Source organism: Eptesicus fuscus, chromosome 14, assembly GCF_027574615.1.
Source record: "Eptesicus fuscus isolate TK198812 chromosome 14, DD_ASM_mEF_20220401, whole genome shotgun sequence".
NCBI classification, from domain to species: Eukaryota; Metazoa; Chordata; class Mammalia; order Chiroptera; family Vespertilionidae; genus Eptesicus; species Eptesicus fuscus.
This window is the reverse complement of record NC_072486.1, coordinates 68085623-68104296: the sequence shown is the minus strand read 5'-3', so window position 1 is coordinate 68104296 and position 18674 is coordinate 68085623. Positions and strand designations below refer to the sequence as shown.

General features: G+C 39.9%; 1 protein-coding gene and 1 non-coding gene across 2 annotated transcripts in view; one reads left to right on the top strand and one right to left on the bottom strand.

Moving 5' to 3' along the window:
- The window catches only part of CADPS2 (calcium dependent secretion activator 2), a 486663-nt gene that overhangs the window by 71225 nt on the left and 396764 nt on the right, over nucleotides 1-18674 (bottom strand). The window contains exons 17-18 of the mRNA XM_054725984.1: nucleotides 7196-7299; nucleotides 155-311 (exon numbers count right to left, since the gene is read on the bottom strand). Of these exons, the coding sequence (XP_054581959.1) occupies nucleotides 155-311; nucleotides 7196-7299 (261 nt within the window). The remainder of the gene's footprint in view (nucleotides 1-154; nucleotides 312-7195; nucleotides 7300-18674) is intronic.
- On the top strand, nucleotides 4537-4662 carry LOC114228378 (U4atac minor spliceosomal RNA). Its single transcript, XR_003614524.2, has one exon. It is a non-coding gene; the product is annotated as a U4atac minor spliceosomal RNA (small nuclear RNA).

Genomic DNA, 18674 nt, shown 5'->3' with positions numbered 1-18674 from the left:
CTGGCCTGATACACTCAGGGAGGAAGAGAAAACATTCATGTTATCCATGTTGACCTGTTGAGCAGCTGCAAGAGCTCTGTAAATGTACTTTCCAACACACAACATTCTCCCGCCTCTTCCCATTTCATATACTACAGCAAATGAAAGTGCTTACTGTCATTTCTGAGGAAATTATTAAGCAGTTGGAAAAGAGGAAAACTATCCCAGGAATCTTGTGGCTGAGCCTCCAGTGCCGTATCCATATCCACTGTGAATAAAGCCCAGAACTTCTCCGCGTGCTCCGCCAGTAAATCCGGCCACCAGGCAAAGGCCTGTTAAAGGATAAGGAAATACTGTAAAAACAAACTACTTGTTAGAAACATACACAGAAACTGTGCCACTTCAATACACATCATTAAAAGTGCAGTTGTAGCTGTAGCTGGTCTGGCCCAGTGGATAGAACATCAGCCTGTGGACTGGAGGGTCCTGGTTTGATTCCCATCAAGTGCACGTAGCTCGGTTTTAGACTCATTCCAGCCCAGTGGGGGTGCATGCAGGAGGCAACCAGTCGATGTGTCTTTCTCACCTTGGTATTTCTCTCTCTGTGTCTCTCCTCCTCCCTTCCACTCTCTCTAAAAAAAAAAAAATCATGCTAAGCGAAATAAACCAGTCAGAGAAAGACAAGTATCACATGATCTCACACATATGTGGAATCTAATGAACAAAATAAACAGATGAATAAAATAGATTCAGAGATATAGAAGCATGGGAAGAGATCAACCAAAGAACCTGTATGCATATATGCATAACCCATGGACACAAACAATAGGGTGGTGAAGGCTTGGGGTGGGGAGAGGGGGGAGAGGCTAAAAGAGGTGAATGGGGGAAAAAGGGGACACATGTAATACTTTCAACAATAAAGATTTAAATTTAAAAAAAAGGAAACTAAAAGAAAAAAAATCAATGGAAAAATACCCTTAAGTGAGGATTAATAAAAACAAAACAAAAAGTGCAGTTGTAGTAGAATGTTGTAGAACATGAAACCAAATGTTTTAATGTTTGCAGAAAAAAAGAAATATTGGAAACAAATACACCAAAACATTCATAGTAGTTATGTTTAAATTATGACATATGGAATTTTTTATTTTATATACTTTTCAAATGTTCTAAATTAAACATGTATTTTTAAAATATAGCAATGACGGCCATTTTATATTTTAATTTCTATTTTAGATTTCATAATTTATTCATCAATGCCAAATGTGCTTATTATTTGAGTATGTGTATCTATAAAATTTCTTTTCACATTTAAAAATCATTGCTTTTTATTTGTAGTACATCTTTTATAAACCTAAGGTCTAACACTAAAACACACTTTCATACAGATTCCTCACCCTCCAATGTGCATTAGGTCCTCTTGAATAGTCTCTCTGATACCAGGTATTTTTATTTCACAGATCTTAGCATTGCACATATGACTACATATGTGAATATTTTTGATGTCTGCCTCTTAAATTAGACTTTATACTCAACTAGGCATTTTCTAATGCCTTTTAGGTAATGGCAATAACCACTTTAAAAAATCTGTGCTGTTTAGATAGGTAATCATAATAATCAATTATTTATTGATTTATTTTTTAATCTTTATTGTTGAAAGTATTACATATGTGCCCCCCCCCCTTTTTCCCCAATGACCCCTTCTGGCCTTCCCCTGCTCCCTGCCCCAGGTCTTCACCACATTACTGTCTGTGTCCATGGGTTATGCATATATGCATACAAGTTCTTTGGTTGATCTCTTCCCACCCACCCTCACTTGCTTTCCCTCTGAGATTCAACAGTCTGCTCTATGCTTCTATGTCTTCGGATCTATTTTGCTCACCAGTTTATTTTGTTCATTATAAAAGTTAACCTGGAAGACAGTGCCGTGGTGGGAAATGGAACATAACTTTCTCTTAAAAAGTAGCTTTAGGTGACAAGATATTTTCATCAACTTGAAATTTTCATCATATTTTGCATAAGCATCTATTTATGGCTTAAACTGCATTTCTGATAATGTTATCCCTGATGGTGCAAACTTCCTGATATAAACCAACCTGTGATGAGTGCTTATTGTTCTAAGAAAGACTAGAGAAAGCTTTAAGCAATCACTGCCTTTCCAAATAAAACTCAAGAGCCGCAAGTAGTTGACAACAGAGGGTCAATTCTATACCTATCCCCTCCTCCTTTTTGCCACCACCCTGGGTGGCAGTCATCCAATCTGGGTTGGCAGTAAGAAGAGGGGTTGTCTAATTTCCTCCCTAGAGTCCACCTTCATGAGAGAGGCCCGAGGTTCCACAGCATCAGCCTCCACCCAGGAGGAGAAAAGCCCTCTCAGAAATGCATCCATCTGAAGGACACGGATCAAAAGTCATGATCATCAAAGCTATCTTGGCTCTAATGCTAAGTCCCTCATTTGTGTAAAGGAGATGGCAGAGGCAGAAGGCCATGTTTACTTTGATTACGAGGGAAATACAAAACAAAACTTGGCTGTGATCCGTTAGCCATACCATTTCAATTAAGGTTCTAACAGTAAATAAATATTGTACAGTGAAAACAACATATGAGGCAGGCCAGGCTGACCATGCTCAGAAAGCCGTGTTTACTGAACGTGGCTGAAAACAGTGGCAGGTAAGAATGAGCCCTGAAACGGAGCAGAGCACTGAGCTTTTGAACTTGGTGATGAGATGGGAGTGATCATGGGACTTCCATTTCCTCATCTGAACATTGGCAGCAACAATACTTGCCCTAACCGTCCCCAGAGTTGCTGCTGTAAAAATTCAATGACTATAAAAATCTCTTGCTGCACAAAAGTAAAAAATAAAACAAAACAACACACACAAAAAAAAACAAACAAAAGCCTCAGTAATTACATCATCAGTAATTACAAAATTGAGTTGAAATTTATACAGATCTTATCATATAAATCTAGATATTTTAAAAATAGTAATGCCCAACATGAATTGAATAGTTTCTATGTATTAAGTACTGTTCTAAAGGCTTTTTATATGATTACTAGAGGCCTGATGCACAAAATTTGTGCAAGGGGCTCAGCCCTCGCAGCTCCAGCTTCATCCGGAAGGTCATCCTGAAGGTCATTCGTCCATCCAGTTTAATTAGCATGTTAAGCTTTTATTATTATAGGTATCTTAATCCTCTATACAACACTTTCAGGTAGATGGTATCATTTTCCTTATTTTATGTTGTCAAATTCAGAAAGGTAAAATAACTTGCCCAAAGTCATATAGTTGATAATAGGTAACAGCAATAATTTGAATCCCAGTCAGCTGGAGTGCAGAGACCAAGCTCTTATACATCAATATATGCGGGGGAGAGCAAAAGTAGGTTTACAGTTATTTGTATGGAAAATAATATAATAATGAAATAACTGTACAAGAATAAACTCTGTTTTGCACACTCACAACTGCAAACTACCTTTGTCCTACCTGTATGTATGTATATATGCATGTATCTCTATCTATCATCTATCTATCTGTCTATCTATCTATCTATCTATCTATCTATCTATCTATCTATCTACTAGTATCTATCTATCTATCTATCTATCTATCTATCTATCAATCATCTATCTATCTAAATATCCTTTTGCACATCAGACCACTGGTAATGTTCTCTTATTTTTTTCATGTCAGGGCATCTATTATGGTATGATTTCTTTGTGTCTTTTCTAATTTCTTTGAGGTCTGAGGCTTTTGATTACTTTACCTTCAAAATATAGTTAAATTTATAATTTACAACAAAAAAAGGAGGATGCCTACATAAATGAACAAAACCAGTGAATCTGATTTTGACATGTATTAATTGCCCCCCCATGTTTCCTATAATTTGTACTAGTAGATGATGCTGAAAACTCTAGAGACAGTCCAGTGTCTAAGGTACAATCCATCCCCAACATACACATACACACGCCTCAACATGTGCTGAGGGGCCATGTTCTAGAAATATTTATGCTGCTTTGAGGAGCCAGTAGAATGGACTAGAACCCTCAGGATGACAACTAAACTACTGGCAAACTAACCAAACAATTTTTACAAGTCTTTTATTGATCAAAATCTCTCCCTAATTGGATTCATACCTGAATACAAATATTGAAATAACCAAATGAGATGATAAACTGAAAATACTTTAAAACATATGCCAGGGTAAAGGCCTATTCTTATTACTATATATTTACACATTAGTAAGTGGTGAGCAAACATTTTGGTAGGTATTTTTGTCCATGCAATTTCGTTTGACAGCTATTGCTGCAAATGGAATCGTGCCTCTGTACCTTAGGCATCTGAAAGCCACTTGCTGGTCACCTTCTTCCAAAATGAGGGACATTTGTTGAGCCAGAGCCTGATCTAATCCTAAGCCCAAACCCACAGTTAAAAACATGTTGATTTATCTCACTGGCTATCCAGTTATAAATACTATGCAATTACAATTAAGTCTCTGCAAATGATTTTGGAATCAGACCAATTCATTCCCCAATACTGTTCAGAGAAAATGACAGATCTAACCATCCTTTTCTTGGGGTTGCGCTACTGTCCAATGAACATCTAGTGAGGGCAGTACTGCTAACGCCTGAACAACACGTTCGCATCAGGTTGGGCTCTGCTTTACCTTGGTGCAATTTTTGGAAATTATAAAAAAAAAGAAAGAAAGAAAAAAAAATCTTCTGGTTAAAAAAAAAAGAAAACAAACACAAAACTCCCAAACGAACAAAAAAATAAAACCAAAGTATTAAAATCTTCTCAGCTGGCCCATACTTAGGTGGCTGGCAGTAATTATGCATGCAATTATTAATAAGACATAATCACAGAAATACTACAAAAAAAGGTTAGTCTAGTTAAAGAAATAGTCTTTAATTCCAAAGAGAAGAACTAAGTTGGCTTTAAAATGAACTACTATCCAAGTGGGGTCTATCTTATCTTCACTGAGTTATTTATTCCATGTTAGAAAAATAGCAGAAACAATTTTACATACCTCTCTTCCCTGAGGGATTCCAAGAATTTGAAAGCATTGTGGAGTGGAAAAATGCCATAGTGTTACAAAGCATTTTGAAAAGAGGTCATTATAATAGTTCTATATTTCAGCATACGGCAGAGTGATATTTATGAGTTATGATTATCTCTGTTCAATAAAGCCAACTCAATTTTTGAGGATTAGAAAATAAAAAATATTTACATTTTAATTGTGTTTGGATACGTATTTCAGTAAGCATTCAGTAACTGTGTGAAGTATATAACACTTATTAATTACATTTTTAGAAAGGTTATTATTTTCATTAGTGCAGAAAAATGTGGTTTTTGTGAAATGTATGAGAATATTAGATATACCTGTGTAGGTGAAATATACTGCAATTGGATATCCAATCAAAATTTTTTTTAATTCAAAAAGGTCTAATACTCTGATTATAATGCCATTTAACAAAAGACAAAGACAACAGGCACATACATTTTATCATATAATCACTTTCATTGTAACATAGCGTAGTACTCGCCTAGAAAAGATCCTCCTGGGAATTCATTTCAAATCATTGAAGCAGCTGTTTCTTCAGTTTAAAATAAAATATCCATAACAAGTTCACACATGACAGATGCAAGGTAAAAACTAGCCTCCACTGTGTGAGCTAAAAGCAGATGTTTTGAATGATCATATTTATAACCAGATACAATAAATCTTAGTTACCTATGGTAAGGTTTCATGAATACTCTTTTCCAAGAATTTGCTTCCAATATACTTCATGTAGTTTCTTATATTTTGAAGCACTAGCCTTTATTAAATATAAATATTCTATAATTTCTTATGTATCTGGTTATCTTTTATTCTTGCTCATTTCATGTGCTTCTTCAAGAATAAAAGCATTATTAGGGTGCTGGCATTTAATACATTTATTTAACTCCACAGATTTCCCCCATCCAATTCCAATTCAGAAAACTCCTTAAAAAAATAAATAAACTCATGACTACTAGAAAAGGTGATTCCTTTTAAGTCTTAGAATAAGCAGTTTGCCCGACGAATGACCAATCCATATCTTTAGTGAATGCTAATATATAATTAGAACATCTAAAACCTATAAACAATGCAGGCTTAGTGGAAATTTAAAGAAAAGTTTGACGGTAAAAGCCAAAGACTAGAGTTACAGATGCTTTCCTTTTGATGTTATCTTATAGTTTATCACTAGCTTTCCTTTTGCACACTGACTGACATTTCTAAACTAAAGCAATCATGCCTGCAGGAACCGCAAGTGACCCGGCATCACTGGGTGGGGTTCATGTTTCAGGTTTGCTTCTTACTAGTACATCATTAGTATACCCCACGAGCTCTCCCATGCCCCCCCCACAACAAATATTAAATCATATATATATATATATATATATATATATATATATATATATATATATACACACACACACACACATACACACACACACACATCTAATCTAATAATAGACAAATATGCAAATTGACCGCACCTTCGCTACACCTAAGCCACGCCCACCAGCCAAGCCACGCCCACCAACCAATCAGGACGAGTATGCAAATTGCCCCAACAAAGATGGCGGATAATTTGCATATCAAGACAGTGTCGAAAGAAGCCGAGAGCTGCAAAGGGGAGTAAAGCTTCGAAGAAGCAAGCAAGCCAGGGGGGCGGGGGGAGGAGAAGGGAGGAGCGAAGTCAGGGCCGTGGGCGAAGGGAAACGAAGGCGGGCTGGAGGAGAAGGCGGGGCCGGCGGCAAGGGCGGAGCGGAGGCGGGGCCGGGGGCGAAGGGAAACGCAGGCGGGCTGGAGGAGAAGGTGAGGCGGGTGATAAAAGGCGGAGCGGAGGCGGGGCCGGGGGCGAAGGGAAACGCGGGCAGGCCGGAGGAGAAGGGGAGGCGGGCGGCAAGGGAGGAACGGAGGCGGGGTAGAGTGCAGCAGGAAATCCCATTGCAGGAATTTTCCTGCAACGGGAAAGCTAGTATATATATAATGGCACATATATACATATATGGCATTCCTTTGTGATATGTAGGAGTTGTATTTCTAGGCAATGCACATCTGTTCTCAGTTTTCTACAGGTAAATGGCCAAGTGTGTATCAAAGTCTAGGGGCAGGCCACTTCTTCAGTATTATCCTTACTATGGCAAAGCATCATGGGTAGCATTGTAGAGCAGTTAAAACAGGTCGTCACCTCTGCATGATGCTCTTCATTTTGCTGTAAGACTTCTATGCAGAGCTCTGCTAGGTGAAGAACTTCCTCCAGCTTCCTAGCAGGAGTGGCCTGGCTCATGGTCTCTATATTAAAAACAAATCATAATGATGTTACCTTAAACATAAAAAGCCAAACATTTTCCAAAAGAATGTGAATGCATATTTTGGAGACAGAAGAGATGCAATAAATACAAACACATTCTTTACAAAAAGAAAACCAGTTCACCTGACTGCAGAAAACATTTCACCCACAAAGCAATCCCAGGGAGCTGCGAGGGCTCTGCCATTCAATATACAAGAACTAACAGGTGCATCCGCACATCAGATGCTCAACTTCTGCAATAAACAAGTTATAATTCTCCTCAAGGTCAGGGACACAAAGAAAGCAGACACCACAGTCTTTTCCTTCTCTCTGCATTGTATTATCAATACAATACCATTCTCACCAGATGAGTCATTCCCGGCATTGGCATTAGCAAAACCCATGCTTTTTTGTTGCTATTTAAATTCCCAGCCTGACATGTCTATAGTTCATGCTGATCTTAAATTCAACAAGTACAAAGTCACCTAAAACAACTCTGACAGCCTACAATTAACTGATTTCCTCCCCTCTGTTCCCTGCCCACCATCACCCCACCCCACACCCTCCTCCAGCTGGGGAGGAGGGGAAGGCGGTTTGTAAACCTGAAGGTTCTTTCAGCATTAAGGCGAACTGGTAGAAAAAGGCCAGACCACAATGACATGAAGTGCAGCTACTTGAAATTCAGTAACACCAAAGGCAAAGTCATTGATTTAAGAGATACAACCAACTGGCAGAAATTAGAAGTGCCCTGTGTAAAGAAACTGTTTTAAAATTGAATGTGAATAGAGTTTCCAATAAGGCCATTAAAGATGACCTTAGATTCATGGACCCTCCTTACCCCAGTATGGCAGTTTAAGGAAGGGAAATGAAATTTGCAGGAAAAGAACTTCCTCTGTGGAACCTAAGAACTTTTTTTTTTTTCTGCAACAGACCTTTTCCCTCAACTTCTCCCTAAAACTTCAGACTTAAATTTGGAGGAGACTCCTCCATTTGCTCTTAATTTGTTCCCAAGGGACATAAAATGAAGCAGTGAAACATGGCGTATGGTGGTGCTTCCTCATTAAATATTTATTTTAAATGTTCTCTAGGTCGCCGTGTGATGGACATGGGGGTTACCATTCCCCAACCCTGGAACACATCTTGCTAAATTCCCCTGCAAGAAGAAGAGCCATTGACAGGGGTCAAGAGCACTAGGATTCTTCAGGAAAACGAGACAGCAGACACCACATCCTTGAGCCAGCCTACAATGTCCTTAGCTTTGGGAAGAAGGAGGAAGTATAAGACACGTTGCTGATGTTAAACAATTCAGACTCCAAAAGTCATTACAGAAAGGACCCTTAACTATCATCAGTCCAGTCTTCTGTCGGTTTCATGAATACTTCAACATCCTCACACAAGGGCAAAGTCAAGGAGGCTCATGACTTTGCACCACAGTCTCCTCCATTGGGGGCGGCTCCATCTATCACAGCCTGGGGAGGAAGACAAGACCTTGAAGAAAAGTTTGAAAATGATGTAAACCAAACATAGCAGCACTGCAGGAATGTGAGAGTGCTGAGAGCAGGTGAATTTAGGGAAGGGATCTGGGAAGGTCAGCCGGACCTGAAGCAGATTCTAAAAGAAGTCACAGATGACCAGGGTAAGAAGAGGAGTTTCTAGAGATGTTTGTATGACAGAGATGGGATGCATTTCAGAAGAAGGTGAGGAGGATGGTGATTACAAACATTACTGTTCACTGAGAGCCAATTAAGGTGTCAAGCTCAGCACTAGGAACTTTCCATGTGTTATCACACTAATTGTTTTAATAGCTTTAAGTTGTTTGCTTTTGTATCCATAAAACACAGAGATCAGGAAACAAGCTTGGAGAGATAAAGTGCAACAGCCTATGGGTGGGTAAGGCCGGAAGTTAATGTGGGCTCTTATCACCTCTGCCTTACCTGTGCAAGGTGTTGGGGAATGGTGATGGGTGATGGAGCCTGAGGCCGGGTTGCCTCAGGCTTTGAGACAGACAATAAGTAGACTGGAAAACTATATCCTCCAGATAACTTGGGCCAATGTTTCTCAGCAGGGCATCAGAATAAACTGATTTTAGGAAAATGTGTGTGGTGGTTGTACAGAATACAAAAGGCTTGGTGCGGTTGTGTGATGTGGATCCTGAGGGGCAGGTCTACTCGTATGGAGATCTGTGGGAAGACGGTAGTGGGAACAGAAAAGAAAGTGCAGGGATGCCTTGAGAAAGAATTGGCAAGCCCTCCTGAGTAACTAGAAATTCCAGGCCAGAGAAGAGGATAACCCTGATGCTTGGAAGCTACAAGGCTCAGAGAATGATGATGCATGGTGGGTGAAACTAGGAAATGGGTCTTCAATGCACCAGCACATACACTATGTTAGGACCAATTACTATACATGCTTAATAATAATTACAAAATCGGCATGCACGGGGAGTTAGGATATCCAACTGCCTGAAAAACTCCTAACTCATTATCCAAGACCCAACCTTAATGCTACCTTAAATGTGGGACCTTCTCCAAGTTCTGGGGCCGAATGCTTTGCTCCTCATTCTGAGTTTTCTATGACAGGCTCAGAAACTGGTCTCATTATCTTGTGCTGCCAATATCTTAAATAGGCTTTGGACCATGCAGGGTATTTAAGGAATGTGTACTGAAAATGCACTAGCATAATATTTGGGAAAAGTCATGTTAAATATAAAATCAATACCCAAATGATTCCATTTAACTTTGTGTTGGACTGCAAATAGCTCTTCTGTCACTAACATGTCCAGGGTAGGCTAGACAGCAGGTCCCGCAGTGAACTGCAGCTGTAGTGTGAAACCACTGCTTAAGGAGCTGATGAATGCTGTGTCCTCACATTATTCAAAACTTTTTTTGGAAAAGTGTTTTCAAAATAATTTTTAATTCTCAAGAGCATATCACTTATATTTCTGAGTTTTTCCGTGGTTAGATTGAGGGTGTTGAGTTATGTTGAGGATTCTTAACTCAGGAGGTTAGGGCTAGGTTTTAGGGCATCCTTGAATACCTTAAAGGTAGATGCTAAATTTTGTGTACAGAGGCATTTTGTGGGAAGAGATAGGTTATAACTGTCAGATTCTCAAAGTGGTCTGTAAACCAAACAAATGCTAAGAATTACTGAACCATATAATCTCTAAGATTCCTTCTAGCTAAAAGATTCTATGCTTCCTATAAATGTGGGTTTTATTTATGTTGGATTATATTATTTCAACATACTTATAGGTGTTGATATCATGTATTTTTCATAGGGAGAGGCAACGCAATTTAATTGGGCTTATCAAAGAAGATAAGCTTATTTTTCCTATGTACATGAGTACGTTGTTTACTGAATCCTTACAACCATTCTGTGAATTAGGGAATCATGACCCTCATGTCCACATTAGGAAAAAAATGTGTTGGAGAGGTTAGAGAGGGTGTCCAAGGTCAAACAGATACTGGCCAAGATGGCATTAAAGTCTTACCTCTGATGTCATGCAAGCAGCAATAATACAATATTTTGAATTCTTTTTCATTTTCAAATTTCTGAGTAGCAATAGCATACACACAAGCACACAATTGAATATGTATTTCAATAGGAACTTCTGAAATAGCTGAAAGCTGGAGGAGTTTATAAAGTCATCATATCCTTAGCCACAAGTAGGCAATAATGGAACAGAATTACTAAAAACTCAAAACTTAGTTCTGTTTACATGTGATTATGTCAAAACCAGCTTTTACATTTGACACTATCTTAAGAACAAACTCTGAAAGTATCCTGTATCCTATTAAAACCTAAAACAGTCTTAAGCATTTTATCCTCCCTAGATTAAATTTATGGAGAGGATTGAAACTTTGTACTTGAACATAATGGCCACTCTGATACTTTAATAAACAGCATTTTTGTCAAGTACACCATGAATGCCATCTCGTGCTAGCTCCCAGGGGACCACAGTCCAGCAGCTTAATGCATTCTATAGTCAGAATGCTATTACATAACAAGGTTATCAATAGCTCCATTAAAATTCTGGACACTGAATATTTGTGAATTCCTCTAAAGTGTACACTTTCCCTCTTTTTGCAACATTTCTACAGCATTACAGATGTCTCTATATTCTTCCAGCTTCACAAGTTGCTGGTTGTTGCAATACATTTCAAATAGTCACATTTCAAACAAACATGCCCCAAGCAGCAAGGTTTCTTGACGAACCACAACACATTGCTCTTGGCTATAACTTGTCTTCATTTTGGAACATGTTTACTTTTCTCTGAAAACACTCCTTGGCTCCTCAAAGCCGTTCCTTTCCCTCTACTTCTACGTCTACATTGAGGATGAGATCTCTGAAGAAAAGGGAGGGAGGTGGGAAGATGCAAAGAAGACACCTGACTGCTTTGCTTTAATTCTGCCTCAGGAAGGGTGCATACTTCCAGCAATTTCTCCTTGGCTGCCTCCCTTAGCCCATGTCCTGTCAAGTCCCTACTGATGGATACACAATGATGCCCTAGGGCAGTGGTCGGCAAACTGTGGCTCGAGAGCTGCATGTGTCTCGCAAGCCAAGCCGCAGTTTGCCGACCACTGCCCTAGGGGAAAGTTATAAGGGGACATGGGGAGACCCAAGATCACTTCAATTCCTTTTTCTCCAAAGAGGATAAGTAGGAATTTGTAATGTGTTTGACATTAACTTTTAAGTCTGGTTGTGCCTGTACTTGCAGCTAAACAGGAAACAGAATTCAGGATGGTCCTGGGTTGCAGGACATGGGAATAATCCCATCACAATGCTGCCTTGTCTTCTTTTTCTTGCATCTCGGTCCTGATGACCAGCGAGGGTGCCTCAAAAAATAAGTCCTGCATGTGCACTCAGGTTTCTTGCTTGGCCCTTCCAAATTCAGGGCCCCAGATTGTGTGGCCCTGAATTTGATTCAACAAACATGTTATGTACTCTAGTCACAGCTGAGGGAATAAGACAATGAACAAGGAAATATTTCTGCCTTCACAGAATTTATGTATATCTCTCCCTAACCCAATGATAAGGTAGACGATCACTACATATCATCCACTTTTGGTCAATATGAGCAAGTTCTGTAATACATCTCTGATAGAAAGTGAATTAAGTGCACTCAGTATGCAAGAACGAGGTTATGAGAATCAAAGATACATAGCTAGGAAGGCTTTACATTGCTCATTCATAACAGGTGGAGTTCTTCGGAATGAAATGATTCTTTTAGTGGGTGTCTGAGTTCAGAAACTCTAGATCAGAGAAAGCTAGCAGCAGTCTGACATTGAAGTCTCCCACACTCTCCCTCCTCCCACCTGAAAAAAAAGGAACTCACTCTTCCGGTGCTTCTCCCTCCTTCCAGAGAACATAAATGAGATGAGGAGAAAGCCCTGGCACGTAGGAGATGGCTTGTAAGGCTTAATTAAGAAGGGGCTATAGTTTCATTTTTTTTTTTACTAGATCACCAACTTACACCATACACAAAAATAAACTCAAAATGGATACAGGACTTAAACATAAGACGGGAAACCATAAAAATACTAGAGGAATCCACAGGCAACAAAATCTCAGACATATGCCACAAGAACTTCTTCACTGACACTGCCCCTAGGGCAATGGAAGCTAAAGAGAAAATTAACAAATGGGACTACATCAAAATAAAAAGCTTTTTTACAGCAAAAGAAACCATCAACAAAACAACAAGAAAGCCCACTGCATGGGAAAACATATTTGCAAATGCTATCACTGATAAAGGTTTAATCTCCAACATCTACAGGCAGCTTATGCAACTTAATAAGAGGAAGATAAATGATCCAATAAAAAAATGGGCAACAGACCTAAACAGAATATTTTCAAAAGAAGACAGAAGGAAGGCCAAGAGACACATGAAAACATGTTCAAAGTCACTTATTATCCGAGAGATGCAAATCAAAACAACAATGAGGTACCATCTCACACCTGTCAGAATGGCTATCATCAACAAATCAACAAACAACAAGTGTTGGCGAGGATGCGGAGAAAAAGGAACCCTCGTGCACTGCTGGTGGGAATGCAGACTGGTGCAGCCACTGTGGAGAACAGTATGGAGTTTCCTCAAAAAACTGAAAATGGAACTCCCATTTGACCCAGTAATCCCACTCCTGGGAATATATCCGAAGAAACTAGAAACACCAATCAGAAAGGATATATGCACCACTATGTTCATAGCAGCACAATTTACAATAGCTAAGATTTGGAAACAGCCTAGGTGCCCATCAGCAGATGACTGGATCGGAAAACTGTGGTACATCTACACAATAGAATACTATGCTGCCATAAAAAAGAAGGAATTCTCATCATTTGCAGCAACCTGGATGGAATTGGAGAACATTATGCTAAGTGAAATAAGCCAGTCAATGAAAGAAAAATACCACGTGATCTCACTCATTTAGGGATAGTAAAGAACATTATAAAGTGGTGAACAAAAAGATAGATACAGAGACAGTAAAGCATCAAACAGACTTTCAAATTACAGGGGGAAAGTTTGGGAAAGGTGGGGGAGTTATGAAATCAAACGAAGGACTTGTATGCATGCATATAAGCATAAACAATGGACGCAAAACTCTGGGGGGGGAGGGCATGTGTGGGTGTGGGGTGGGGGGGGGTAATAGTAAGATATGTACACATATAATACCTCAATAAAAATATTAAAAAAAAAAGAAGGGGCTATAGGGCTAAGGAAGGAGGGGGAGGAGTGGGTCAAGGGGAGAGGGCTTAGGGGAAGGACTAGGGTGGAAGCAGCAGGGAGGTTAGGACCAGGGCGGCATTTCCCTGCCACACTCTGGAGACACAAGCCCTGAGGCTTTGCCTTGCAAGGCTTACAAGAACAAGGACGTTGGGCCAAGGATACAATTTCTGATTTCTACCACCTGGAAACCCAAAATTCACCCAGTGGCAAGGACTATCAGCATCCTCTCTGTGGACTGCTGGCTGGCAACAATGACCTCAAACCCGGCTCAGAAACGCTGAAATGGCTCTCTCCATTTCCTGTGCCCCCTCACCGCAAAGTAGTTAGGGATCGCTACTTCCATGTCCCTCACCCTACAGAAATACAGGGAAACAGCACACCACACACACACACTGCTATGGGCACACACACGATCTGTTCCAATTAGAGGTCAGGAAAGGTTCCGTCTGAGCCTCCATGATACATGGCTTCTTCCACTCACAAACCCCTTTAGGATGGGCTGGCTGGCTCAGGGAGAGTCTACTGGCTTTCTGGCCTGTCCTAATTCAAAACTTAGTTCTCATCTGGTGTCAACGTTCCCACTTTGCACCATCCAGGTTGATGACTCAGTCAAAGGTCTACATTTTTATTGAAATTTTCAGACCTATCCTCTGCTCTAGGCACAGCACCAGAGTCTAGCACAGGCAGCCTCCTGGGAGTCCCAATTCAGGCCAGATCTCAACAGTCATGGGCCCTCTCAGCCCAAGAGGGAAGGAGCATAGGAGATCAAAGACTTTCTTTCCTGTTCTACAAAGCAGCCCCGCCCCTCCAAACCTGTCTGTCACTTTCCTTAGAGCATATGACTAGATTACATGATTTTGGGGAACTCTCTTGACTTAGTCCCCTAGGAGAAATAGTATATAACTTGCTGGTTACTTAAACTGCCCCAGAATCTAGGGGAGAGGTCGTTTCTAAAACTAAATCCCACTTCCCCAAATCCTTCGAGTCAACGGGACTTACACTTACCCAGTATCTGACTCCCCAGGACCTGGCTCTGTCAGCTAATGCAAGAGCAAGATCTCATGAGCTCTCTCCTGGCTGTCTGACTGCATCCTAAATGCTATTATGGTTCTATGAGTGCCAGAATATGCAGGGGTTTGGCCAAAACAGGTTTTCAGTTGTAATACAAACAATATAATAATTAACACATAATAATGCATTATTATTGATAAATTTTGTTTCATGAACCCACAACTGTAAACCTACTTTTGCCCACCCTCTGTATATTGCTGTAATCAATGAATGGAGTGCCTTGGGTATAGGTCTGTGGTTCCACTTCAGCGGGAACCAGAATGACCTGGAGGGCTTGCGAAACACAGATTGGTTGGCCTCACTCTCAGGGTTGCAGATTCAGTAGGTCCTGTGTGGGGGCCCAAGAATTCACATTTCTAACAAGTTCCCAGCGCATGCTGAGGATGCTGCTCTGGGGACAGCACCGTGAGAACTATCAGTGTTTATGGAAAAAAAAGCTTAAGGCGAAGACCTGTTTAGACTTTGGATCATTTACTCTGTTGCCTGAAATCAAGCCACATCTTTATATAAACTTCATTTGGGAAAAAAGGTGACTTCCTGTAGAATCTGTACATATTTTACTCTCTGTAACGTTATTCTAGACAGGACAGCTTACACATTTGGACAATACTTTCTGTTATGTCTTCCCTATGGCTGCTTAAATCCATGAGAAAACTAATGCCACGGATGTTTGAAAACAACGGGGCTGCAGCCTGCTAATACCCAGCCTCCCTTTGGGGCCAACTTGTGTAATGACCCTGTCATTGAAAGCAACAGTTCCAGTTAATACCTCCTTGCAATTAACCATGCTAATGACATAGTGCTTTGGAATAATTGTCCTGTGGTCACTATTTCACGTTAACTACTTTACCTGGATTATCTTTCACATCAGTAAACTCATTTTTAAGCAACATGGTCAGCTGTGGAACAAAAGAGAACTGGCCACTGGAGTATAGGTCAATGGCAGCCAGATTGGATCCAAACTGAGCAATCTCCTTAGCCAACAGCAAGTGGTGACCCATGAGTGACAGGCCATAAACCTCAGACACCTATGGAGGTAAACATCAGTGATGCCTTTTGTGAGTCTTTAGGGGGCATATTCTCCTCTTAAGATCTTAAAGTAAGGTCTGGTAGTGATGGAATTACAGATAAAAGATTACTAGGTACATACACACAATTTAATGTGCAGTTTAACATCTGTCGCAGGCTTTTATAGTTATGTGATTTCTAAGAGTGGAGAAACCAGACACCTTGGTTTGAGTTTTATTCACGTTGTCCTTTTCACTGCTGAGACACTGGCTCTCCTTAAGTTTGTGAACCAGGAAGAGCTAAGATCTCACAGGGAAAATTTTTTTTTTTCATAGTTACTGCTGTAAGAATCATGAAAGTTTGAAAGAGAAAAGTTTGCTATTATGTATATTTACTTGGCTTTGGTTAGCTCTGGCCAGAACTGTGATGTAAGAGTCTAATGACAGCATAAAAAATGTCCCGGTAATGTTGCTTGTATTACTGGAGCTTTCCTAAAGATTGGTGTTTAGCCAGGATCTCTCTCACATATGTATATTCAGCCACTGAAATCGATAAACTCCTCCTTGATTTTATTGCATCATACCCTTTTTTTTTCAATACAATCCAGATTCAGAAATTAAAAAAAACACACATCAGAATAATCTCAATTCTAATAACTGCCATGCCAGCACTAAATTATCATGTAATGAAGTTCTACAACAGCACCTTAAATTTTATACCTAGTCCTTCGTGCATCAAATGCCTCACATCCTCCTCCTGTGCCTTGAACTCCTTTTATAATTCCTTTTTTTTACTTGTAAATTTTAATTTTCAATTACAGTTTGTTTAATATTATTTTGTTTAGTTCTTGCATAGCAGTTAGACAATCATATACTTTACAAAGTGTTCCCCCTGATATTGCAAGTGCCCATCTGACACCATACATAACAGTGTTATTGATTACATCTCTATGCTGTACTTTACATCCCTGTAACTACCAATTTGCACTTCTTACTCCCTTCACCTTTTTCACCCAGTTCCCCAACCTCCTCTATTCTGTCCTTGAACAGTGGAGGTCAGGCCAGGCAGGATCCAGTGAGGTGGTAGGTGAAGATGACCACTGTGGAGTGGGCAACAGAGAAGGTGAAAGGGACCCCAGAGGCTGGTCAGCTAGGGGGCAAGCTGAAGGAGAAGGAAAGAGAAGTTTCCTGGACAGAGCAACCACAATCTGAAAGATATCATTTGCAAAGATTTAGAGCCTTGGGTGCTAAGGAATTTAGTCAAAAGCTCTTAATGTCTGTATGCATGTGTTTCCTTTGACACATAATCAATAGCTATTGCATGCCTACGGCAGCCTAGTCATATGTTAGTAGTGATAATCTATTTAATACTAAGATTTGAAGAAAGGCTCCTAGATGGACCAGGTGTAGAGGTAGGGTTGGGCTTAGTGACATCTTAAATATTTCTACAGTTTAAACATCCTCCAACCACTGTGAATGTGTGTGTGTGTGTGTGTGCCTCGGAGATATGCTATAGGTTTCCCTGTTTAAATAATAATAAAAAAATATCTGGCATTACAAATGCTTCCATTGGACCTTTTAATTTCATGCTTGAAGCTATATGACCACTTAGTTATGGCGCACAGTAATGAATCCTTCCTAACTTCGAAAACTGTCCAGGCTTTGAGTACCTACAAACTCCGTTGAGAAACAGGTAGAAATCTGTCAGTCTGCATTACTCTGGTTTTGTCCAATTGGACAACACTTCTTAATACATCTAAACTACTCGGGGCCACACTGCTATGTCACTTGGTTTACCTGTTGACACACGTTTGCAAATAAACCAGAGGGTCATCAATCAGTTGGTTTCAAACCCTGGAGTTAGAGAATGGCAAATTCTACAGAATTGCTCATACAAGGAAGAAAGGTTACTATTTCGAGTCTGTGTTTATCTGTGAATCACATTCCATATAAAAGCAAAAAAAAAAAAAAATCACAGATACCTAACACACTGTCAAGTGAGCTGAGTAAACGCAAGACCTTTCAGGGAACAGGTGTTGAACACTCGTAATGAGATTTCCATGCATCGTCAGAGGAAGGAGGTAAGATTCTAGCAAGAGCTGTGCAGGGTGTTACAGATCACGGCCGAGGGAATGATTCTCAGTGAGGAGCACAGCGGAGGACACATTACGTAAAATGCTTTGTTTTCTCAGGAGGTGCGTATGTTCTCACTGAGAAGTTTTACAGAAGGCAAATATTCACCAAAGAGAAGCTTTGGGAGAATATAAAATCATTTTTCCAGGCCCCAGGGATTAAGTACTCCTGGTGTACTTTCCCGTGCGAACATGAATCTTCCTTTGAATCTGGGCATCAAAATACGATTCAGGGAGCTTCTGTAGTGTCGCTTCAAAGTCTGTGAAGTACTTGTTTTCAAGCACAAATGGTTGTCTCATCAACTAAACGGAACCAGCTACGTTTTATAAGAAAGTTAAAACAATTTTGTCTCAACTGAAATAGACATGACATGAACTTAGGATATCCTCAAGGAAGTGAAAAAGTAAAATATTAATCAGGGATAGTTATGATAAAGAGAAA